Source organism: Channa argus, chromosome 19, assembly GCF_033026475.1.
Source record: "Channa argus isolate prfri chromosome 19, Channa argus male v1.0, whole genome shotgun sequence".
NCBI lineage: Eukaryota > Metazoa > Chordata > Actinopteri > Anabantiformes > Channidae > Channa > Channa argus.
Window position 1 is genome coordinate 10178040 of NC_090215.1, and position 25500 is coordinate 10203539.

The 25500-nt window shown below is 39.0% G+C and overlaps 1 protein-coding gene across 3 annotated transcripts; it reads left to right on the top strand.

Annotated features, from left to right (window-relative positions):
* Window positions 1-25500, top strand: mtrr (5-methyltetrahydrofolate-homocysteine methyltransferase reductase). Of its 3 annotated transcripts, none has more exons than XM_067486074.1 (15): window positions 1-152; window positions 939-1091; window positions 1279-1432; window positions 1561-1678; window positions 1795-2311; window positions 2390-2503; window positions 2589-2745; window positions 2931-3019; window positions 5361-5541; window positions 9561-9603; window positions 13694-13874; window positions 14483-14601; window positions 18984-19076; window positions 20094-20139; window positions 21761-22403. In XM_067486074.1, exons 2-14 carry the CDS (start codon window positions 948-950, stop codon window positions 20137-20139), a joined length of 1956 nt encoding a protein of 651 aa, XP_067342175.1. In that variant the 5' UTR covers window positions 1-152; window positions 939-947; the 3' UTR covers window positions 21761-22403. The 3 variants fall into 3 exon arrangements, with proteins under 3 accessions (XP_067342175.1, XP_067342174.1, XP_067342176.1); XM_067486073.1 differs by lacking the exons at window positions 20094-20139; window positions 21761-22403 and adding exons at window positions 22411-22605; window positions 24365-25500 and having other exon boundaries at window positions 2-152; XM_067486075.1 differs by lacking the exons at window positions 18984-19076; window positions 20094-20139; window positions 21761-22403 and adding an exon at window positions 16128-18958 and having other exon boundaries at window positions 2-152.

Genomic DNA, 25500 nt, shown 5'->3' on the forward strand with positions numbered 1-25500 from the left:
TGGAGCTGAAAAATATATTTTCTGCAATGTGGTTTATTCCGATCACGTCAAATCAGAACGTGCTGTAATCTCGCGTGAATTCCTCCATAGTTAAATACATTCATGGGAACGGCTTGTTATGGAAGTGCTGGGTTGAAGTGTTATATTAAAAGGTAAAAATTACACATGCTCATAAATTCACTTTGAAATTTTAATCTGTATTCTATTATTATTTATCATGCTATACTACTTTCGCTGAAAATGTAAGCACGGATTAGATGTCTACAAGTCTGGAAAAGTCTTCAATGTTAACAGAGTTGTCATTAACCATTAATTAATGTAAGAACACGTGTTCGATTTTGTTTTAGATGGGAAAGACAAATAACATGTTCTATTCCACGTGCACTTCGGGTCATTTTGCTGTCAGAGTGAAAACCGACGCAACGTCCGGCAAGGACGGCTGCCGGGTCGGCTGTTCAGGTTTTAGGTTCCTAGGCTTCACAATTCTGGAAAGATTGTGTGACACTGTGACTGTTAAGTCTTAGTTGTCAAATGTTGCAGTAGTATTAAGTTGAGATATAATAGTTTTAGTATTAGGCTGAGGTATCATGATCATATCTTTCACCTTATTGGCTTACGACTTATCGACTTACTCCACCTCTCAGTGTTTCTTGTATATAAAGGTAGAAACTTGTAGATTTCGACCTGGTTATAAAATCATTTATTAGATGAGCTCTGCTACAGGGAAGTGGGAGCTCACGACGTCACCTTCCACACTGGTTTAATCTTGTGTTGGTAATATGAAATAATGAAATTATGTTAGAACGTGCCTGCAGAACGGAGCCATTTTTATATGATTAGTAACAACTATACTTTTCCATACATGTCAACATGACTGCTATGTAGAGGGTCTTTTGTTACACAACGTTTTACCGTACAAATGACTTTGTTCTTCTAAGTGCTCTAGTATGCCTTGTGAAGTGAAGCCTCGGTTTGTGGTTCTGTATGGGTCCCAGAAAGGCCAAGCCCAGTCCATAGCTGAGGGAGTAGCTGAGGAGGCAGAGGAGCATGGACTGGCAGCTGAGCTCAGTTGCCTGAGCGAGAATGAAAAGGTAGCTATAGCAGATTATAACTCTTTCACTAGAAGCAGAGCTGTCCTCTCACACTGCTTGGTGAATGACACCGTAACACATCAGCATTTTAGTAAATGTTGCCTTTTCAGAAATCATTGTTTAATTAAGTGTTTTCATACCGACTGTGGGAACACTAGTCATTGATTAATCATAAAACTGATTTCAGTACAATTTGGAGACGGAAAATGCCCCTGTGGTGTTTATTGTGTCCACTACTGGAGATGGGGAACCACCAGACAATGCCCTTCGATTTGTAAGAAGCATCAGAACGAAGACCCTTTCTGCTGACCACTATAAGCACCTTTCCTATGCACTTTTAGGTAAAATCCCCTGTGAGAGACAGAAGTGGCTGTTTTGCACTTCATCTGTAAATGTGTGGACATGCATGATGTTTACATTCTGAACAGTTACTGGCAAACATTATTTGTTTTCTTGTGTCTGTCTACAGCTTTGGGAGACACAAATTATTCAAATTTCTGCAACTGTGGGAAGACAATTGAGCGTCGACTACAGGAACTTGGTGCCAAACAATTCTATGCGACAGGCTATGCGGATGATGGTGTAGGGTAAGTTCTGTAGTGAAAGTCCAACTATATTAGGCTCATAACACACAAAGCTCCTATTTTCCTCTTCTTACTGAACTGCTTTCATTCTATAATTATCTGTACTTCATTCTATCCAGGCTGGAGTTAGTTATAGACCCCTGGCTTCAAGGACTGTGGAACGCTATCAAACAAGCCTTATCACAAATGGCTTCTGATGGGACCGCTCAGTTGAAAAGGGATGTAGGCGATTCACCAAAGGATTCATCAACTCCTGATACATCCATACCAGATGTCCAGCTTAACCTCCTAAAGCTTACTGACCATCTGAACTGCGAATCAGTCAAACCATCAGTATACACAGACTCCAAATTTGCATCTGCTTATTCAGCTTCTGCTACACAGACTGCTGTTTCCCATCTCGGGCCATCTTCTCTAGGAGGGAGCGCAAAGTTGGCACCCCAGTCTTGTGACAGTGCCAGTGTTACTGCATCTGCACCAGAGACATATGCTGGGGATGCTGGAGTTTCCCATGTGGCATTGGCAGCTTCACTGACAGTCTCTCTGCCCCCACTGTCAGAGTCTTCTCTTAATGTTCCTGCTCTGCCTCCTTCCTACCTGGATGTTTCTATTCAGGTTGTGGACACAGTAGAGCAGGTGAGGGAAGCTCCTGCTGGTAAAACTAATATTTGTGCAATGCTTCATACTTCATTTCATATTTGTCTTTTTATTCAGAGTGACGTACCGTTAAACAGAGAAACTCTGCATGAGGTGCCCATATGCAGGGCAGTTCAGCTGACCAGAGAAGACTCCGTTAAGAAAGCCCTTCTACTAGAACTGGATATCTCTGTAGGTTTTGACAGCATAACCTTCATTTACTGTAAACTGATACATTTTCATCGCAGTTTAAACTATGTTTCTTTTATCTCTTGAGGCTTACCCAAAAATGATCTATCAGCCGGGGGATTCTTTTGAGATCTTCTGCCCAAACAAGGCCTCTGAAGTGGATGCCATGCTCCTTAGACTGGGCCTTCAGAGTCAGAAGGACCATCATGTTCATGTTTCTCTAAAAAAGGACACAAAGAAAAAAAGTAAAGTGCATTTTAACATCCATGTTAAAAAAAAAACAACCTCAAAACATTATAACATTGCATTGACACTATACAAAATAAAACAGCAGTGAGAACACAGTATTGATGACAGACTTATGTGATGGTGATATATTTCATACTAATTTCACAATAATTCTATGGCATTTTTTCCTCCTTGGCTACAGGTGCCCAGGTGCCATCTTTCATCCCCCCCAACGTTTCTCTGCAGTACTTGCTCACATGGTGTCTAGATGTGAGAAGTGTTCCTAAGAAGGTAGTATGTCCACACATTGCTCTGCAAAGTCTAAGTAAAAGCACTTTTTCATGTGATATGCTACTTGTTGTTGTAGCATATCAGCGTAATAAGAGGAAAGGTACTTGTAAGTGTAATGTTTTCTCCAGCTGGAGCACACTGCTTTTATTTGTGCTGTCAGAGCTTGGAGAAAAGTGTCTAGCTCTTCAGGAAAAAGTGCAATTATATTTTGAAAATCTTTCTCCACACATTTCTTCACTGAACAAGCCCACTGGTACTTAATTGGTACTTATGTCAGGACATGGTCTGGATCCAAAATATTTGCATGGTACCCTAGTTTGGTTCTGTCCACTTGGGCAAGACTAAATGTACTCATGCAATGTCCAAGCATAAAATAATGATTAAACGTGCCAGATCCTCTGGGGTATTGGAGATTCTCACATGTGGTGAATGGAAAACTCAAATGGCTACTGTTTTGAGTGTTGGCAGTGCTTAGCTTTTGGCTGGAGATGTGGCCTTCATGAGCTCACTTAATTAAAAACATTTTTTTTTAATAATACTAATAATGTAGTGACCGCTGTAAAACTGTGCTGCTTGTGTTGTTTCTAATTTCCATCTCTGAAATTATTTTTTCACAGCAATACATTCTCTTCCTGATTTCCATTATAAGTTCATTTCATTAATGAATAAAAACATTATGGTTGAACAAAATTGAAAATCATAAATTTTTGGTAATAGCTGCATTGGTTGTTTGCCGGTCTTTGTAAACAGCATACTGACGGATAAAAGACATTTTTAAAACTATCAGAGTATGGCAAACATCCAGTAGCTGTGTGATTACAAAAAAGCAAGTCAAAGATCAACAGCTTTTGGCTTCTCCCTTTACGAGTTGCCACAGTGGAACAGGTTCCACACGTTGACTTGGCATGAGGTTTTTGCCCTTCTTGCTGCAACCCTCCTATTTTATCCGGCTCGGCACAAAGGTGGCCCTTTGTAGGGCGAGTATTGTTTAAAATTTTGCCATGTTTAACCATAATGTAAATACTACTGTCTATATAAGATAAAAATAATATGCACAGATGTATTTGGTCAGAGTGATTTAAAAACATCAGGGAATTATTACTGGCCTAATTGCAAACTGTCTCTGCTACATTTGCAAACTCCTTTTTCTGCATGATTAACTTCACACAAGTTAATTGTATCAGGTCACACTGCTATTTACAAGGCTGCCTTACAAGGCAGTATGAGTTCTATTTTACACCTAACTATGATACAAACAGTTAATCTATTTTACTAAAGCATTTAAAAGACCTCTAATTTTTTTGAATCCTTTTGATATTTGGGATCCTAGAAGTAGTGTCAAATACAGATAGATATGCACATGCTGGCTTACCCTTTTCTTTTGAAACAAATATTAGAATACATTATTCAGTTCAGTAACTTTGGCCATGAAATGTGATCTCATCATCACAAGAGTCACAAATATTGTTGTTCAGTAAAGACATTGGAGATCATGACTGTTTGTGTTTTATCAGTTTATAAATATTGTGTTTTTTGATAACTGTGGCTTTGCTGAAGAAAAGTTCACATCTCATGACAAATTTATCCAGAATACCATGAAATTGCATACAGTTACTTTCTTTAGCCTTTTTAGTTGAACATTAGTCATCTTGGTGAAGTGCTGGCTACATTGGATGGATATGGGAGTGTGCATAGTAGTTTTAATAGTGCAAGCTGCAAGAGTATGCCACTAATCTCTGTACACTCATAGACTGCAATGAATCAGTGAAATTAAACAGAACACTTAGACATGACAAATATTTGAAGGTCTTGTATTATTGAATTGAATTGATAAATGATTGCAGAATAAAGTCAAATTACTCTAAAAGTTTAGCAGAAACTGCACTTTAATATTCCTTTATGATCCCTTTAAATCTTATTGTTTAAACCACTGCCTACAATGACAGTGATGAGCAGTTAATGAAATACAATTTAAAATGCAACATATTAAATGATTATATTACCTTGTTTTGATTAATTTGCTACAGGATAAAAAAAAAAGCCTTTTTGACGATGCTAATTTATTGGCAACCTAAAATGCAGTAAAACCTAAATGCCACTTTTACTGATTAATATGTATTGTGCATATTAATATGGATGAATTCCTTAACTAGGGTGGTTTCAAGTTCTACCTCTACAGTTATTTGCTTATAAATAATATTTGTTTCTTTTTATGGTTCTGAGTAGGTACCTGAACCAGAAAACCTGGAAAAAAAAAATAAATCATGACCACTATTACTGACAGAGGTGCAGAACAACTCGAGGCGACTTTATATACTTTTTCTCCTTCTTTCCTTGGCAGGCGTTTCTGAGAGCGTTGGTGGAGCATACAGGGGACCGTTTGCAGAGGAGAAGACTGCAGGAACTCTGCAGTAAACAAGGCGCTGCAGACTACAACCTGTTTGTGAGGGACCCGAGTCTCAGTATTTTGGAGCTCCTCACAGCCTTCCCATCCTGCTCACCTCCACTCAACCTCCTCATAGGTCAGAACTCCTTCTGTCATGTCACTTGTAGTCAATGATCATCAAGCTTAGTAGGTAAATGCTATGTTTGCTGGATGCATTAAATAAGAGGCTGCATTAAAACAACTCTGAAGTACAAAATCTGATAAAACATCATATTTATCTTTTTTATATTTTACTTCATGTTCCATTTTACTTTACTGTTATGCATATTCAGAACTTAACAAGACAACAGACCTCTGTTTTCAATATTTCTTTAATGTTTTTTTTTTTTTTATCATAGAGTTGTGTATAATTAAAATCAGCCTTTAATGTTGCCTGACGCAAACAGGGAATTGCAGTGATTGACACGTGTGGGATGTGGACTGCACCTGTACAAAATATCAGTGGAATAGTTTACTTGAGAGCTATTTAATTCACTTTTAAAAGACCTCAGGTTATGTCAAGTCTACTGTATTTATTATTCAGATAGGTCTGTCTGTCCACATTATTCGCGTCCAGTAGGGGTCACTATAGTCCCAGTAAATCAAGTTCAGAATGTGCAGTAATGTCAGGGCAGATTAAGTCAGCGCATTCATTTATACTGAGTGGTCTGACATGGGGCCCCCCAAAGGGTGACTTATTTCCTTGTCTCTTTTTTTTAAGGTCCATGTTGGTTCAGTATAAGTTGTGTCACAGATTCTGTGAATATAATGGTGATACTGTAGGTTTGCGTTAAGAGATTTTTTATTTTTTTTTGCGCTGTGCCATCTACACCAACTTTCTCTTTACCCTTTAAACCCACATCTGGTGACAAACTAACATTTTCCCTCAACTCATTAACTTACTTGGCTGGTCATTCAGTATAGATCTAATCAACTGTGACCAAAACTTAGCAGACAGTGAAATTACTTGGCTACAGCTTTACATACAAGTTGAGTTGTCCTCTAAAACAGCTGTGTCACAGCTCTCGGCCTACTCTAATGTCAGTTATTTTTGCCCTACTTGCCAACCACAGCACCTTTTTCTGTGGTGAACTGATGCAGAAATTGGCAAAAATCAGGACAATCGTGCCCTTGTGAAAAATGTAGAGTTTGAGTCCCTTCAGGGCAACAGCTGTTATTTGGGGGACATGGGGCCATTCACTGGTGAGCCACTGAGGTTTTCAAGGACACAAGTACACAGGTTCAGCTTAGATCATGGGTCAATGGGCAACTCTGACTCGGTGAGTCACTGTTAAAGTACATTGCTGCATTTTTTTACCCTTTTCTTCGTTCATTACCTCGACCGAAGTGGAGGGGTTTGCTGATCCTTGTTTATGCTGTTATACAGTAACTATAAATAATGAGGAGAGATGTAACTAGGCCCAGGTGCCTTTGGCCAAGTGCACACTCTGTATAAAGGTAAATACTGGGCATAAATTGAGAATGATACCGGCTTTTCGCAGTCAGGTCTCTTTTTATATGGGCATTGTTTCATACAGTGTGCCAGATGAAAATGTTGGGGTCATAGCCCCAAGGAACCAAATGCTGTCTATGAACATCTTTTTCAATTTACTTTATCTCAGGGCTCAAATAAAATTGTAGCAGGGTGCAGTTTTAGTCTCCTTTTTTTTAAGCTCAATTGTGACCCTTAGAAAAGATAAAACAATATAACTTATAATAAAGCCTTTAAAGAATTGTCCCTACATTATAAGGCAAGAGCTCTTTTCTTCCCTGTTCAGAAAAGCTTAAAATTATTTGAAGTAACATGTCCTGCTCACAGAGAAAATTGTGCATGTCACATATATTCCCAGTTTCTACGTTGGTGAAAAAAAAACCTTAAATGAGTCTGGAAAAACCAGGACCAAGTCCTTTTCTCAGAAGTAACTTCAAATTAGCATGTGTAGGCTGTTAACAAAAGAAAAAACCCTCCCACAGAGAATTCTTCTTAACGCTTTAATGCTAACAACCTCCTTAATTTCATCTGCAGCCACAGAAACTATCCATATATCTTAAGAAATATAACTTTTATGTTCAGCTACATTGCCGTCTAATTTTTTTCCCACTAAAATGGTACCTCTGCATATAAATTGCAGCACAGAGAGACTTTTGAGATGCAATAGATTACATTGTTGTGCAGAATGATCGATGATACTCCTGAAAATGATAATTTACACAAATATAGCAGGATCCTGGGGACTGTATTTTTTTCTGGAAAAGACACCTTTTTTGAAACATGTATTTTTAGATGTATACTGAATTACTCACTGTAACATAAAAACAAACTAAACAAACAATAAGTTTTAAAAGTGAGGTGGTCATTGTAAATACCAAAAATATCATCGTGATAGATGATAGATTGATTTTCACTCTGTGATAGATATAGGGTCACCAAGTTGATTGGCAGATGTTATTCTTACTGCCCTTAATTTCAAACCTTTGTTTTTTGTTACTTCTGTTGTAGCTTAGTCTTTTTTTATATTAATAATAATAATAATAATATCAGATTTACTTACAAATTATTTTGTGTGTTGCATCTAAGGAAAAGGTAAATTGATTATAACAAAGCAGGGCCAGCTTGTAGTCCAAATCTAAAATTATTAAATCTTATAATTATTAAAATGAGCATTCCTCCAATTAAATATTTTTCAAAGCCAGACATTTGAACTTCTCTTCAATTGTCTCCTTCACTGAAGCTTGATTTTCTGTGTTAACTCAGATAACATTTACCGGTGACTCTTTTGTTTTTCAAGTAATATTCAAAGCAAAAATGCCAAACATAAATCTATTATAATAAATAAAACACTCTTTAGTTTTAAATGTTAGTCCAATAGAACAAGCAGACTACGTAGAAAATGTTAGTGGTTTTAGTATTTTGACTGTTTTCTAAAAATGTACATACAAAACAATAAGAACTAAAAATTAATGTATTAATCTAATAATTAAAAAATTACATTTAGTTGCATTTCTCATCAAATACAAGTCTATGATAATATAGACTTTACAAAACCAAAAGTTGTTAATACGTAAAAGCACAAGAAGGAAAACAAATGCTACAAGCCCCAATTTTATCCTGACAAAGGCCTTTTTTTAAAGCCCCCGGGCTTTTTCCATATAACTGGTTTTGTTTTTGTATGGGAAGAGCTAAAAACAAAATGAAAGTTATTTTCCATATCACTGAGATGGCACATTGAACACATCGTACTTTTCCTCCTCCACACTGACATGCTGTATAGTTACAAAGTTGAATGGCCACACATCAGATGGATTTTTGTGGATAGCTGATGGCATGCAGATATATTCTTAGTAGACAAGAGCTGCTAGGACAAGGCCTATGTTTGCTCACAAACCTTCTTTCAAACTTACTAATGTTCAGTGCTTCACCATTTTTTAAATATATTCCCAGCTCAAAGAGATAAATGGACATCAAAGTGTGGCACTGTCTTCCTAAAACCCTGAGCTGTTTATACGTCAGAGAAATCCAGAAAAAGCAGATTTAGTCCAACTGTTTGTCTTTCCCAGCAATTTAACAGAAAAATGTGTGTCAGCTGTTATGTAGTGCAGCTTTGTTTCTCCAAGTCTATACATTACTGACATACAAGTAAAATGTAAGTACAACACAATTACATCACACAACTCTCAATCACAACACTTCATGGTGGTCAGCACAGCGCAGCCAATAGCCTTTCCCGTTGCTACAAGGTTTACAGTTATTTCTTGACTCTTATTTTCCCGATTTGTCAGACACCTTCTCACGGATGCAATGCACACTACATATTACCCAAAAGAGGGCACCTTCATGGCTGGCATTGAAATAAGGTCTGCATAAGCAATCTGTTTCCTACTGGCTCCACATCTGGACACTTGGGATTTCATAACCCTGAGTTTGTAATTTCATAAATATAGAAGTGTGTCCTAGAAACAAGACTGTAACCTGGGTGGGGGTTAGTGGGGATAGATTGGGAGGTAGTGCATCTTAGTGGACTGAGAAGACTCATATATTTTGTCTCCTGTCACGGGCGTCTGTAACAAAATCTTAGCAAGACAGCAAGATGATTGACAGTTGTGCTTGCCTTTCAGAGCATTTGCCGAAACTGCAGCCCAGGCTTTATTCAGCAGCCAGGTAAGGTGGCACAAAAATAAGGATGGAACATACATTTTGTATTGCATGAAATTTATTTGAAATAACAATTCTCAATGATTATTTGCCATATGTCCTTTTGATTCTTATCAAATGATGCAGGTCTAAATCTTCTTCCTAATTTCAACGGGATTTTCGTAGATGAAGAATGTAATCTTTGCATGTGTTTCCATGTAATCCAGTGGTCCAGAGAACAGTACCTGAATGTGAAAGTAGTTTTGAAATACACCAAAAAACGTTTTTAGAGTTATGAAAACCTGTATTGTTAGTGGTAATGCATTTACATTGTGGCATAATAGGGGAACAATTTATATATAATTTATTTGAAGATGGAACATATTTATCATTAAGGTAATTACAACAGAAATATGACTTTACCTTCCTCTCATTTATATAGATGCTTCTTATAAGACAGCTGATTAATTTTACTTAGTAGCCTCAGATTGCATGTATTACATATGAAAGCTGGACAGAGTTTGGCCTTAATGACAATGTGATGACCAAATAGAAGGAGGGGATATAGTTCTGTTTCAAAATTTGTCAGTGCTCATGTAACATATGAAGTTATTCTTTATATACGATTAATAGGATACAGTATACCTCCGAGAATAAGACGAATGGGGAAATTGTATTTTTTGTGTATATGTTTTTGTTAAAAAAGTTGGTGTTTATTTTTGTGCAAGCATCCTGATATATTGCTTGATATATTATACTTTTTTATTAGGTGCTACTGGACAAGACAGTCGGAGTAGACATGATAAAATATATATTGATCTTGCACTATTGTCAGCAAGGACATCCATAACTATCCAAAGAAGAGCTGCTTGCCAACTCCTTCACTGTAGTGAACTGAGCTTTGAAATGACCTGACATTTGAGAGAGTTTGCCATAACATCCAAACAGCTCCAGGAATTTCATTAAGCTTAGCATTTTCTAATCTTAAACCATCAAAACCCATATATACATACACACACACACACACACACACACAGAGAATATTTTGCTGCAGCTCTCCCTTACCATCATGAGTAGCATCATATCATATGGAACAGTTGGCATGATCTAAAACAAAGTCATCTTATCGTTAGGGAACTCACATGGAACAAACATAAAAATATTTAGGCCCTCAGGATCAAGGGTGGACTACCATGAATTGTCTTGGGTTGAAGCATGGTTGTCTTTCCAGCCACTTGTCACTTAGCACAGTCCTTGTCCTTTTTTCACGTTTGCAGACCTTTGCACTGCACTGCTTTCTGCTCTGCCTTTGGGTGGTTATTGTGGTCAACAACACCTTGCCACCAGGAGAGAAATGTATCGAGTGAACACAAAACCTCTCAACTTAGAAATTGTAGCCTCTCCTTCTGGCAGAAACTTGTAATTGAAACTTTCTCGGAATTTTAGTTAGTTAGCACAATCAGGAATTTCTTGGAGAAAAACAGCTACTGTGAGGTGTCTGCACTAGGCTTGCACCTGTGGACATATCTTCCTATTACCATTCCATATCAGTTCTGGAGTACCAAAAAAAAAAAAAAAGAGTCCAGCCATTTGTTGGTATTTCCTTGTTAGTGCTATTCACTCTCAGTAGTTGTCCAGAACTTTGGAGATAAAGGAACACTTTGTTCAGCTGTAGGGTGACCTTAGAGCTGAGAGATTTTATGATAGACTATTATAGACTTTATTGACGCTTATTTTTGCAGAATCTGGGAATTAGTTCTTTTATCAGATACATTACTACTGTTAGTACTTTGACAACATCGTCTACATCTACAATTACCTAATGTATCTGTAGCCCATACATAGTGGGCTTCAGAAAGCATAAAGCCCCCTCTTGTGCATATAATTTTAAACTAATAAAATTCACACTTTTTCCCATCATTTAGACTCAATAACCTATAAGGTGAAAGTGAACTTAGCTATAATGTATTTATTATCTAAACAGCTTACCCTGTTAATGGTCACAGGGATGATAGAGCAGATCCCAGCTGTAATTGAACAAATGTGGTGGAGTACACCCTGGACATGTCGTCAGTCTGTTTCATGGCTGACACAGACAGACACCAAATGAAAGGGCTCATTAACCAAAGTATCAAGTTCCTTTGCTGTAAAAATGCTGATTATTGTCAGGTGCATTCTGTTTTCTTTAATTTTCTTTCAGATGTGTGTAGAACCTAATGGAAGTCTAACTGTAGCAAATGGAATTACTTGTATGTATTTATGATATAAAACCATTTCCTTATTGGCCTCGATTATTGTGAAAGTCTGGAGCCACCAGGACTCTTTCGGGAGTTTTCTTTCTGATCAAGCATTCAGGCAAGAAGGACCTTGGTTAGAGAGGTGACCAAGCATCCAGCAGTTACTAACAGCTAACAGAATTTCTGAAGTCCTCTGTGGAAACGGGAATCTGCCAGAAAGACAGTTTGGACAATTTGGCAGCTCTTTATGATGGTCAAATGATATCAACTTCATGTTTGAAAAAAGCATTGTAAGGACTTCTAGAGCACGAGGATAAAGATATTCTGGTCTGATTACACAAAAAGAGTCGGCAAAACACTATGTCCAGCTCATCACCCAGTGAGGTGTGGTGCAGGCGGCTTCACGCTATGGGGATGTTTCTCATCGCTGAGTGTGCGTATCTGTTTTCCATTTGTCAGACCACGTTTGTAATCCATGTTTTATGTGTTTTTGTTTGCCTAGGTTCTTTCCCCTCAGTGGTTTAGGCGGAGGGGACTGTACATATGAATCGCATATGAATTAGCTTATTGTTCTTAGTTTAAATTAGCCGAAGTGTTGTAAATTCTTGACTCACTTAGCCAGTCATTGATTTGCTCTTATTGTTAAACCTGCATCCATTAGTTTTGCTTTAAAGCTTATGTGGAACAGCAACATCAAATGCAATGTCAGAACTTTTTCACCTCTTCAACAACTTTTTCCTCTCATTAGTCCCTCACTTAGTTGCATTTGTGTCTGCGTGTGTGTGTTTGTGTACAGGCAAAGGGAATAGACAGGAGAGACTGTGGATGTAGTTTATCAGATGGTGCAGAGACATTAGAGGCCTGCATTATTGATGCTGTGGTCAATAGAGGTCTCCAGTGGCCCACAGAAACGGGAGAGTGAGGGATGAGAGAGCAGGAGAGTGCTTCAGCTGGCAGTGAAGGCTGGAGTGAAGATGAGGCAGAGGCAGTTTTATTGAAACAAGACGGACAGAAAGTTATTTGTTTGTCACTCTGAGCAGATTTTTTGGGGGGCCTAGAATGAAACAAATGTCTTTTTAGATCCTCAAACTCTCTGGGAGTATTCTTTTAGGTCGAAGTAAAACCATTAATATTCTAATCTCACATCCATATGTTTGTGTTAAGTGGTAGACTTAATGCAATAGGGTTAAAAATGTATGTAGGAATTGGTAATAACAGAAGATAATGGTGAAGCAGTTGGAGAACTTGGATTAAATTAATGTACAAATGCTTTGAATAATTACCTGGTGCAGAAGAGTTAAAATATTAAAAGTACCGGGTAAACAAATAGCAAAAAAAGTACCACAGCTTAAGATAATGGCTAAAGGAGTTGGAGTTCTTAGCAAAATGTAAGCGATTAAAAAGTGGAAAAGTAAAATTTATAAATAATTGTTTGGATTTTTGTAGCTTCAATGTTAATAATAAAATATTGTGGCCAGCAGCACCGAAGATGTAGCTCCAGGTAACAGATAAATGTGTGCTTTACACTTCATCTCATGTTACGATTCAGGGTCATGCCCACTGTAAATAGCATTGCGTCACATGTCCCTGTATCCTTTTTACATTATACACCTGTTGTTTAACTGGAATTTGTCTTAAGGCAATCTTGTGTGAATCATTTGTAAGAGCACCGTTGTGTATTTTTGAAAAGTTATCCTCTCTCTTGTGCCTTTCTGTGCCCATCTGTTTTTCCCCTCTGTATTTTATTATTTTTAATTTCATCCGTGTGTCCCTCTGCTTGTCACTGTCTGTCTGGATGCCTTGCACACATTCTCATATACTGTTGTTTCTCTCCATCTCTGTGTTTCTCCATCTCAATCTCCCTGGTCCCATTTCTATAGCTCTCTTCTTAGACACCCAGGAAAACTACATTTTGTCTTCAATGTGGTGGAGTTAGCGGCTTGCTCTGGGCGGCCCATGGGGAGGCGAGGCTTGTGTACTGGTTGGCTGTTTGACCTCAGCAATCCTGGCCTGGTTTTCCCTGGGATGGCCGAATCCTCCAGCAGGCCGTCTCTGTCAAAGGTAATGAGTACACTGGAATATAGAGGACTGAAACTAGACAGTGAATATTTGTGGGCTCTTGGTCTCGCCTGACATATGTGTGTTCAAATTTGTGAGTATAACCATCCACAGTTGCTGTAACCGTTGTAACACTCACTTGTAGTTAAAAAAAATACATGTATTTCTGCAGGCTATGCTCTTTGCCCTTGTTTTGATTTTTGTAATAAAATACCAAGAGAGGTAGACTGCCCATTCTCCTTCAAATATTACAGTTCAAGAGGTTCTTGAGTAAAAGACAAGGCTGAATATTAGAAAAGTGTGCAGTGTCTGGCATTTATGGATTCAGCGTGTTGCTTCTACATGTTCTGCTCTGGATTTGAATGTGTAAGACACTGAATCTCTGGGCAAGTTGCGTGTGGTTAATTAAAACATTCATTTAAATTAAAGCAAGTAAATCCTCTCTGCCACATACTCTATGGATTCCAATTAAGGTTCATGAGTTTTCTCATTAGTATGTCCTTGAATATTAGGTAGACCAGTTAATAGATTGCTAAGCCCAGAGTGGCCTTTCAGCATTGTTGTAATTACTCTCGTTGTTTAAAATGCTTTCCAATGGCCTTTGACCCTAGATCCATTTGAGTTTGAGGCCCAGCTGCTCATTTCGGCCTCCTCCTGACCCATCAGTGCCCTTCATAATGGTCGGACCAGGCACAGGAGTTGCTCCCTTCATTGGTTTCCTCCAGCAAAGGTATACCAAACTCAGCACTGCATTATGATATTATATTACACCACAAGTGAGGCAAACATGGCTTAAGTTGAGATCCCCCAATTTGCAAATGTCTCTGTCAAGAGGATTCAAGTGCATGTGGTAATGTACTTTATCCTATGACCGTTTTGTATTTGTTACAAGATAGGTTGCTGAAGTAGATCAATCAAATGTTCATGTCAAGCATCAGAAACATGCAGGCTGTGCTTACAGGTGCACCATGTGACATAGACTGCATCCCCATAATGAATATTCACAATGTTGAAGTGATGTTAAGTGCACATCATCTGCGCACATTTTCAAGTAATCTGCATAGACGATTAAATGAGACCTTGCTCAAAGCCGATAAAAGTCAGCGTCATGTACATCTCATAAGGCATAATGAATCTAGCAGTGAGGGCTGTGATCACGTCAGGGATTATTTTAGATGCTTCATTCGTCTCAGCAGGAATAAATTAGACCCTCTCCAATGCACGCGTCCATGACTTGGTTTGTAATGAACAGCAAGAAGCCAAAAGCGGGGCATTATTGATTTTGAAAGTAAAAAGTCCAGTAGGTGGTGACCACATTGCTGGAGTAAGTTGCTTGTAATTGTAGATGAGGTAGTGTGAGGTTATTGACTGTTAGCTGAGTATGTAGTAGATATCGCCATGCTTTTCAAGCATCAAAAGCCAGAGGAGTGCTATCATTTTGAAGGAAAATATCACGTAAAAAATGTGACATTTTGTTTAATTTACAAAGTTGACAGCTAAATCAAGATTGCAAGAAGATGACCTGTCAGATAGATTTAATGTGACTGAAGCTTTTCTATCTGGGCTGGTGCCTCTGCGTTAAACCAGGCCTACAGCCACCATGGCTTGTTAGAAAGTGGAGTAAGCCGTTTTAGTCAGACTGACATGTCTAACTCTTGGGTGGCTTTGTATAAATGAGGTTGTGCCCCAGTCAACTCTAATTGTCTCTAAATTCCTTGGACGTCTCCTCTGTTATGGTGGGTGATTGCTCTGAGAGGTAACACAGCTCTGGCTGAAGTGGTCGCACTGGTGGATTGTTTGCAGCAGATCCTGGGGAGGATGGGTGGTCATTTGGGGTGAGAGGTGTTTGCGCCTTTGGGATGTAGGAGAGCTGAAGATGGCACGTGTTTTCAGACTGACCTGGTCACTCTACTCACAGACCAGACTCCTCTTTTTAATGATCAAGGCTGAGCCAGAGGGACAGCACTCTGATGCAAGGCAGTGATATGAAGTCTCACTTTTGATCCTTACAGCAGTGCACAAACATCGCTCACTGAATTCTAAGATATTAAAATACACATTTGTTTTATTAATATCTTGTTCTGCTGACTTTCATATAAAAATGTATTTAATTAAAATTCATAGTATATATATATATATATTATATATATATATGTTTTTATTTCAAGAGGCACTTCACCATGAACAGATTAATCAACTCTACTCCCTCCTCAGTCCCATCTCTATGTTTGTGTCTCCCATCCTCTCCCCTGCTAGCTGAATATTGTACTGCAGGATTGCAAAAAACCTGTCGTGGCAAGCAACATTGTACAGAATCCAACTTCAGAGTCCAAACAAAGCCTTGGCGGCTGACGCTGCACTCTGACGGGAGATAACAATCACCAGTTTGTCAACGGGATGCCGTATCTGCCTCAAGGCCTGAGAAGGGTCCTGTTAGCAACAAAATATCATGGGGACACTTCGATCTTCCTACATCTCCCCCTTTCGACCCCCACTGTTAATCAATGGCTGTTTTCAAAAGTACTTTGTATGAGTTTGCAGCACTGATAACAAATATAAGAGCCTCTAAAGGTCAGAAACTCACTTGGTGGTACTAGGAGATTTTAATAAGGCCCCCAGTAGTCTAGCATTGATTGCTGTAGTTTGTGTGGAAGGATTTTATGGAGACTGTGATTTTCAGTGTCTGTCTATTTAGCTTGGAGCAGTGACAGTTAAACAAATATTGTATTTTAACTGAGTGGTTAGCCTTAATCTCCTTACCAGCTCTAACAAGCTTTTCTTTTGGAAAGAAAAACTGTTTGCTCAGTTTAATACTTAGGTATGCCAGCAGGCATACTTGGCACATTCAATATGACAACTTGTATTAAAGTTTGTGTGTTTGTGTGAACAAATATTGAGCTTCCACTTATCAGTCTGATTACAATTGGGCTACAGCATTTTGCTTTTCAGCATCTTTCCATATTAAAAAACATTTTGAAAATAGTACATTGAATTTATATGTGTGTAAATTTTAAAGATTACACCTTTACAGTTCTTTCATTTATTTATCATTTATTTTTTGTTCTTGTTGCATTTACTGGCTAAAGATACTCAACTCCACTTGCATGGAACTACAAAGGAAATGAATGAACGATATGAGATAAGACATCTGCATGGTGCTGAAAGGCAACAGCCTCTGATTTTGACCCCAAATGGAGTGCTCTGTAGATGCCGCCTTCCCCTTGAGACTGTATTGCAGGCTGTTATAGTGAGGTGATGTGATGTGATGTGATTTGTATTCAGGGAACGGCGCCGGTGGGGTAAGAATGGAATCCAGGTTTTTCATATTGGTATTGATCCCTTTAGGGCAGGCGGTGAGAGGAGAGAGACGAGCCCACTAAAATGACTTTACTTGAGGCTGTTTGCAGATCAGAAGAATCTCGTCCAGGATGCTAATGGATGAGATCTGAGAGTTTGGATCAAGTCAGTCAGATAGCTCTGTTACCAGGACTCATTCACAGACACAAAGTTTAAACAAATTTTTATATATTTTTTTCATTTAATTAATGGAGAGTTAAGCTTTGTTTTTGTACTCATTGTCATAGTTTTGTATTGATTTTAGTTTTTTCAACTGGTGCAAATTAGTGCAGAGCTGCATCACTGTTCCTTATTTATTTAAAATGTTTTTTTGTCCTTTCGGTTTATCCTGTGAGTTCACGGTCGCCACAGCGGATCATCTGTCCGCATGTCGATTTGGCATCGTTTTTGCCCTTCCTGATGCAACCCTCCCTGATTTATACCGGGCTTGGGAACGACACTGCACGGCTGGGGGTGGGGATGGGCTGTTGGGGGATCAGTGTCTTGCCCAGAGACACTTTGACATGTGGCCAGGAAGAGCGGGGGCGCAAACCTCTGACCCTGTGGTTGGGAGGTGGTCACTCAAACAACTGAGCCGCTGCCCCCCCCCCCAGCTGCATCACTGTTCGTTTTTTCAACCAAATATAATACATGTTAAGATTTAAATTTTAAGCATGAACTTTTAGTGAATTGGGAGACTTAGACAATAGGTACATCAAGTGGAAAAATATTTGCATATTTATAGTGTCTGGATTTTTAATTTAAGAGCTACTGATGTATTTTACACTCTTTAATAAGGTAATTGAATTTTGAACACTAATTATTATAGAAAGAAATTTTAAAATGTATTTTTAAAAATATCTAGAGGGGAGTCTCTAATCATATGTTAGTTTCTGGTTAATGTTCTGTTAAACAAACTAATCATTTTGGCACAAAATTTGTGTTTACCTACTTTTTTATTCACAATACAACTCCAACAAGCACAAATGTTGGCTGCCATCTTAATTTTGTGACAGGCGAAAAAACACAAAGCATGATTCAGTGTGTTGGTGAATAGCAAAGGGAAGGCACAGTACAAAGGGCCCAGTCTCAGTGCCTCTGTGTGGCATCTCTCAGCCACTAGTTGAGGTTAGTCAATTCAACACCCGCATCTATTTTCTCACCCCCCCCACCCCCCACCCCCTGCAGAACGCGGTAACAGAAAATACCAAGCTCTTTAGAGAGTCAACTGACTGATGGCATCATGAAAGGTTGGGGGGTCAACTGTTGTTATCTGGGAGAGAGCTGTCACCTTCTGCAGCAGGTGTGTGGCATAGATACCAGAATCCTCAGAGCCGCTTTGTGCCGCTGCGTTGCCATTGCCTGCAAAGGATTCTGGGAGCTTTGCCAAACGCCCAAGCCACAAGAGGAATCACTTTTGCTAGAGCAGTTTTTTTGCACTCAAGCACAGTTTGAAACACATAAACGTACAAGAAGCACACCCACACAAAAAACACAGGCCCCAGTTTCATTTTCAGTAACTGTTTATAGTGATGGGATCCGTCCTTCTGTTTGGGTGAAATTTAATAATACATATAATGTCCTCGCCGCAGAATGCACAGTCGTTTCCGTGCATTAGGCAATTGTGCCACTCAATGTATTGTCATTGCAGACAGTGCTTAATGGTGTCACTACTCTTCTTTAACCTTTGCTGTGAGGAAGGACTCTCTCTCCTCCATCTGGTCTGGTCGTCTGTTAGTATTGATCGACTGCTAACATCCAGTGTTTGACTTTCAGAGAGAAGGAAAGGCAGGAGAACCCTGTGGCTGTATTTGGCGAGACCTGGTTGTTCTTTGGTTGTCGCCACAAAGACAGAGACTACCTGTTCAGGTAAGCTATTTTTTATAATTTCAGTTTTGGTGGTTTCTCACAGATCTTATACACTCAAATATCCATATATTTTATACAGATGTATACAGAGTAACTTTTGAGACTCAGACATACTGCTGTCCACATCCACATCACATGGTTAAATCCCTGACATGCATAACATCTTGCTGTGTGTACGATGAGGACCGTGTTCAGTTCTATACACGAGTTTTATATGACTGAGTAGCACTCAGCTTAAGGATGTACTGCTGTATTAGCCAAGGCCATATGTTCTTTTGCTGTGAGTGAACTCCTGGTACTTGTGGCATTGGCACGTAATTGTGACTCAAGACAGGAACATGGATTTAATTTGAGGAATTTGATTTAAAAAAGTCAGTTTTCACAAATCTCTAATTAAACGTTTTGTCTTGACACTTTTAAAAATGTACCAGATATTAACATAACTAACTTTCAGGTCATAATTTCTGGTCGTTTCAGTTTACAGACAACAGCTCGAGCTTTAGGGTCCATTCTAGCTGCTTTCACTAACTAAGCAGTTGATTTCAGTAAAAGAATAGCCGTAACGCCAATTTAACACTATCTGCCCTGCACCAACACAACAGCCAGATAATTTAGCAAATACCCGGTGAACATATTTTTCTGTCAAGTCAGTGGAACTAAAAGAAAAATAAATGTTGGACTTGAAATGTAGCTTCATATGTATGTAGGCCAGATGTGTAAAACACCAGCTGTCAATAGGTTTATGATGTTGTCTTTTAGCTTGTTTTTGTCAAAAAAAACCTGTTAACTCAGGTTTAAGTGTGAAGTATTGCATTTATTTATTAAGCATTTAAAAAGAAATATTTTATGCTCATTTCTTAAATTTGAAGTAACGTATGACTGAGTTATTTTAAGGTTGTTGAAAGTTAAAGCTTAATTTAGTAGATTCCATAATGGAAATGATAATCAGATCTGCCACTCGATTCATTAAAATGCTGAGTCCTTTAAAATGCATCTGAACCAATGTTTATTACCCAGAGTGTCTTGGATCAGCGCTCATCATTGGCACAAGACTGTATTCTAGGTAGGAGCCGAAGGGGGGCAGTATTTTCTTGTCTGTTTGTCTTGGAGTGATGTGAAAATGTATAAGTTAATGTTGACCAGTTTTTCGGAATTACATATTCTTTTCATTATATACCTGTAACTTCTCATATCGAATTACCAATCAAAGTGTTTTCTGTCTGTAAGAAGTATCTGGTCATTCTTTAAAATAAATACTGCATGTGTTTCTTCATTGACCTCTTGCGATAGTAAGGCTTTGTTAATTGGCATCCCCCTGTAAGTAGATCATTGCTCTGATCAGTTGGCTTTGGCTCCATGCTGTCTATTGATCAGGACTTCCTAGTATCAGCAGTGAGCATGTACTCAGTGCTGCTGCACTGACTGAGTTCCTTTGCAGGATTAAATAGTATGAATGGATTAGCATCCTTAATCACACAAGAATAGATCAGAGAGGATGTTGTTGGTTCCTCTTTGTTTTCTCTATCCCTTAGTTAAATACCAGCTCACAGCCAGGTAGTATGCAGTGTTTGTTCACAGTGTGGGTTTCTCTGATGAACACCCCCACAGCGTTGACCAAAGCGATTAGTCTATGTTTTATGAGCCACACGCAAAGAGTTGTACTCAATTTAAATAGGTTAGCAGAATGAGAACAACATACCTGCAGTTGTTGAAGTGCCTGGCTGCATTCATCTCTGCTGGATGTCTCTAAAAGTAAGTGCAATTTGATGTCTGGCCTTGAAATGCAGAGACCCTCTTAGCATAGTTTGTTGCGTTTTTCTGCGAATCCCAGATTTTTAAGGAAAAGTTAAGCTGAAGACACTTGAAAGGGTCAAAATTTAATCTTGCATAAACAGCTTTTATGCTAATAAAAAGAATGAAATCTTGAAACGGGGTGTGCCCCAAAGTTCTGATCTCGCTCAGAATTTTCTAGGAACAAAAACAAAGCTTGTGATGTGCCTCAATCAGCCACAGCACTTAACATCCCTGTGAGAGGTTGATGCCAATCGGGCTGTTTGTCACATCAAACTTGTCCTCCCCTCCACCGCACTTACTCTTCTTCACCCACTCAGATTTGTGTTTATGGCACGTGACTTCATGCTTTAGAGGAACGTGACCAGGAGGCCCACTGGGTTTATGTTGGGTGGTATGATGATGATGATGATGATGACTCACTTTTGGACGTCAAGCAAAGAAGACTCCACCAATCCCTCTTTTTGTTGTTATTGGTGTTGCCCACATGTTCAAACAGACTTTAGAATTCCACATCTCGATCCAGATCATAAAATTGCTTTAATGGCTCTGTCTCCAATCAAAGCTTAGATGCTAAAAATTGCAGGAGAATTCTGGACATTTCACATAGAACAAATACAACAATAGCACTCTCTCCCTTTAGTATTCACACCACAGTGTCATATCAAAAATGCCTTATTTTAGTCTAGGGTTTACAGCAAAACACGGACCCCCAAGGCAAAGACCTTCACCCATGATCTTGGAGCCAGGGCTTGTTATGAGTTTGTGTTTGTTTGGTGCTGTCTCTGTGTGTTTGTGCTCATTCCAACTGCTTAACTTTAAACAAGATGCTCTGAGCCACAGTAAACCTTACTCCCTCACAACCTTCCTCCTCCTTCCTTCCTTTCCAATAGCACCCCAGGCCCTGTAAAAACAGTCAGGCAGAAGAAGAAGTTGGCAACTTAACCACAGACGGGGAGCAAGGTTACCCCTAACTGCAAGGCTGGGAGGATTGATTATAAAAAGATGCTTATACCAGTGACTCGACCTTGCTTAAGAAATCCATATTTTTTGCACTTTGCTTGTTAAACAACATAAATTGGGTGTCTGGCACAGTTTTGCTCAGACCTTTTGCCCATCATAGTTCTGTTTTATCGAGTTTGACAGGTGTTTTTGTTCATAGGAAATGTTCTGGGGTGTTGCATGTCTTGTGTGTTGCTAAATATCTTAAGGGAGTGTTGGGAGTGAAAGGATAAACACTCAGTAAAAATACTGTGGAATACTTGGCATTATTAGGTCAGCCGCTTCTACATTTATTCCTTGATTATAATAAAAAAAAAAGTGTGTATTTTTTTTACACAGACAGGGGCTATCCTACAAACTCAAACACCCCTGTCACTATCCTATGATCTATTCTCCAGACCAGCAAGTGAATCTCCTGTTTCTAGTTTGGGATACATTCAGTTCCTCAAATCAACCACAACCTGTTTATGATGCAGGAAATTTAATTTACATTGACCTGAAATGTTTGGATGTGTCTCTGCATACCTCCTTCTTTTGCCAGAGAGGAGCTGGAGGGCTTTGTGTCCAGTGGTACCCTCAACCACCTCAAGGTGTGTTTCTCCAGAGACAACCAGGAGGAGGGAGACGCCACTACCTCAGCAGCAAGACCAAGATATGTCCAACACAACTTGCTTCTCAACAGTCAGCACCTTACTGACATCCTGCTCAATCAGAACGGTTGCCTTTATGTCTGTGGGTAAGACAGTAATTCTGTTGTAAATATTGTTCTTTAAACTTCACTTAGAACTTTTCTTGAAGATTATCCTACCCAATAAAGTGGACTAATACCATTTCGAAAGAGCATTTCAATTTAGCCACATTATGTCCACCTTGTGGTTTGCTGGGACCACCAAGGGAAAAACATAACATAAGGCTTGCTATGATTGACAGCTGTCAGAGGGCCCATACTGACCCCTGTTCATAATTAGTGTAAATAGACAGGGAGTTTAAGTGTGTGTGTGTGTGTGTGTGTGTGTGTGTGTGTGTGTGTGTGTGTGTGTGGAGAGAGACTGTAGGCTGTTCGAAGACTTGAAGTGAAATACTGCCATGGTCATTGGAAGTAAGGTTGTTGTGCAGCCAGACTGATTCATCTTTTGGCTTATGAATAACCTTGTGTTGGATCAAGGTATCGTACTCATGAAAAGGAAACAATAGCTGCTCAAGTGTCATTCTTGCTAAACTATGTGGGTAGAAGAGAATCATGTCAACGTACTGTGACCTTCATACAGTTTTTGACCTTTCTAGCTTACCGCCTTATTTTAGAATACTTTATTTCTTCCATTCCTGTTATTTATCATCCTGTTTTATCCATGTTCAGGAAATGATATAGAACATAACATGGTTATTCAGCTCTTTGTATTATTCTAACAAGGTTACTTTTACCGATGAATCTACATCACACTCAGTCTTTGTCATTTTTCTACCAAGGAGCTAATGTTTCATTTTAGACTGTCCAAGATCACATTTTCTTCTTTAATTATACAACATTCACTGCTCACTTAAGGTCTATACCACGGGAGAAGATGTCAGTTTCTTAATAGGAAGGTCTTGGCAGGGTTTAGATAGACACTCATTAACCTCTGCATGAACAAAAATGCCAAACTAATATGAGCACTGTGGAGGTGTGTTTACCTTTTAATTATCATTGGAAATCATGCAAAACACCTGCTATGTCACTTTATTCTTTGCTGCTGTTATTTATGAGACTCTATGACTATTTCAATGCGCCTGTCAGGTGTGCAGAGACCTCAATCATGCTGTTATTTAAGCGAAACTGGAACTCTGTTTTTTTTTAATTATTATTATTTTTTGACATAATTTGTGAATCACTTGCTCAGAAACCCTTCAGTGTTTTAATTTTGCACAATGGAGCAATTCTGACAACTGTCAGGTCCACGACAGACATTCAAAGACAGATAAAGTTCAAGAGCCCCCCTCCAGCTGGTGGCGCCCTAGGCAACTGCCTAGGTGACCTGCGCCTAAAACTGTTCCTGGCTTGTAGCATTTATAGAGCATACTGTACATTCACTTCTTTGCATTTTTCATATAACAGCACATTGTTTCTGCCAGTAAAAAATACAAGACACATCAAGTCTTGCAACAAATGTACTGCAAAGAATCACATTGTTTGTCTAGCTTTTCTCCTCTCTTATTACTACCAGGCTGCTTCACTCACCTTTAAGTAATTGACTTTTTGAAACATCAGACCTGTGTGAATTCTTCAGACCCAGAATATATCACTGCTGGATGGTGAATGTCCTCCCAATATGCTGCAACTGCAAGATAGAGATATCAGCAATTTCCTTTCAGGGTGTACTCTGGACTGGCAGCACTTGCTGGTTTTACAAAATATTAGCTTGCCATGGTGCTAAGAGACACCTAGCCTTATTTCAGAAACGTCCATTGATTGTGTTATCCCTTCCCTAACACTTGCATACTGTTTTTGCTTGCTCCAGGGATGCTAAGAACATGGCCAAAGACGTGAATGACACCCTGGTGGAGATGATCAAAACACAGATTCAGGTAGACCAACTGGAGGCCATGAAGAGACTGGCAGGACTGAGAGAGGAGAGACGCTACTTACAGGACATCTGGGCCTGACAACGGATGAGGAGATAAGGGCATTTTGCAGCATCTGCTGAGCTTTTTTTTTTCACCTTAAAAAAATCAGCATGCTCAGCCGTAACCTCTAGAACCATAAAATGTTGGATGCTGAAGCCCAGAGGTAGTTTACACCACCCAGCGATACCAAGATGGAATGTACCATGCTGACCCGGGGATATCAGTTCACTACATCATCTTGGGCTTTGCTGTTTGAACAGAAATGACCTTGGTCGGGGCAATAGTGCTGGAGATTGGTCCTGCAGTGTGAAAATGCTTTTAGTGTAGACAAGCCTCCTCCCTTCATCCTGTCAGGGGAGAAGGTATTTACTTCTGTCGGTTGTGATGGTGCGATTTTGATGAGACTGAGAGCGGGATATCACTCTGATCTAGATGGAAACAACACAGCAATCAGCAGTTCTTAAACAACAAACACAGTAAATTGTTTATTGTCATTCAGGGACAAAATACATCATTTTTTTATGGGTTATTTCTGCTTTTGGAAAGTGCCAAACCAGCTCCCTGCCAGCTAACAGTGCACCATCATTTACATCTGTTGCTGGAAATCTTTGTTTTTTTTTGGTATAATGAATATGTATTACATTTTAAAATAAGTCAGCTTGATTGGTTTGCTCCAGTAGCAAGAAGTGTCATGATATTTCAATTCAAATTCTGTGGCCAAGACTTACTTCTTATCCTGCTTTGGTCACCATGAAGGCATGTGATTCTAAATAATAAAAAAATAAAAAATAAAGAAAAACGTTTCTAAATATAGTCCCTAAGGATGAGGACATTTGCTTTTAACTACACAGGGTGTAAATCTCAATGAAATGCACAGAGCAATTTTTCTTTGTGTCTGTCTACTCCCACATACCCAGCTGGCTGCTAGTTCGGAGATTTTCACTTTTCCAGGACTTTGAAAAGTTCACTAACTGTGGTTAAAGTAAACACAACTGTGCCTTGTGTGATCAGGAATTAAAAGACATTCAAA

Bases quoted from the DNA above. Each gene is read 5' to 3' on its own strand.
- mtrr (XM_067486073.1), top strand. From the start codon at position 948: ATGCCTTGTGAAGTGAAGCCTCGGTTTGTGGTTCTGTATGGGTCCCAG. The intron at 9,604-13,693 runs GTAAGGTGGCAC...CCATTTCTATAG, and splicing joins AGGCTTTATTCAGCAGCCAG to CTCTCTTCTTAGACACCCAG. The intron at 22,606-24,364 runs GTAAGACAGTAA...TGCTTGCTCCAG, and splicing joins GGTTGCCTTTATGTCTGTGG to GGATGCTAAGAACATGGCCA.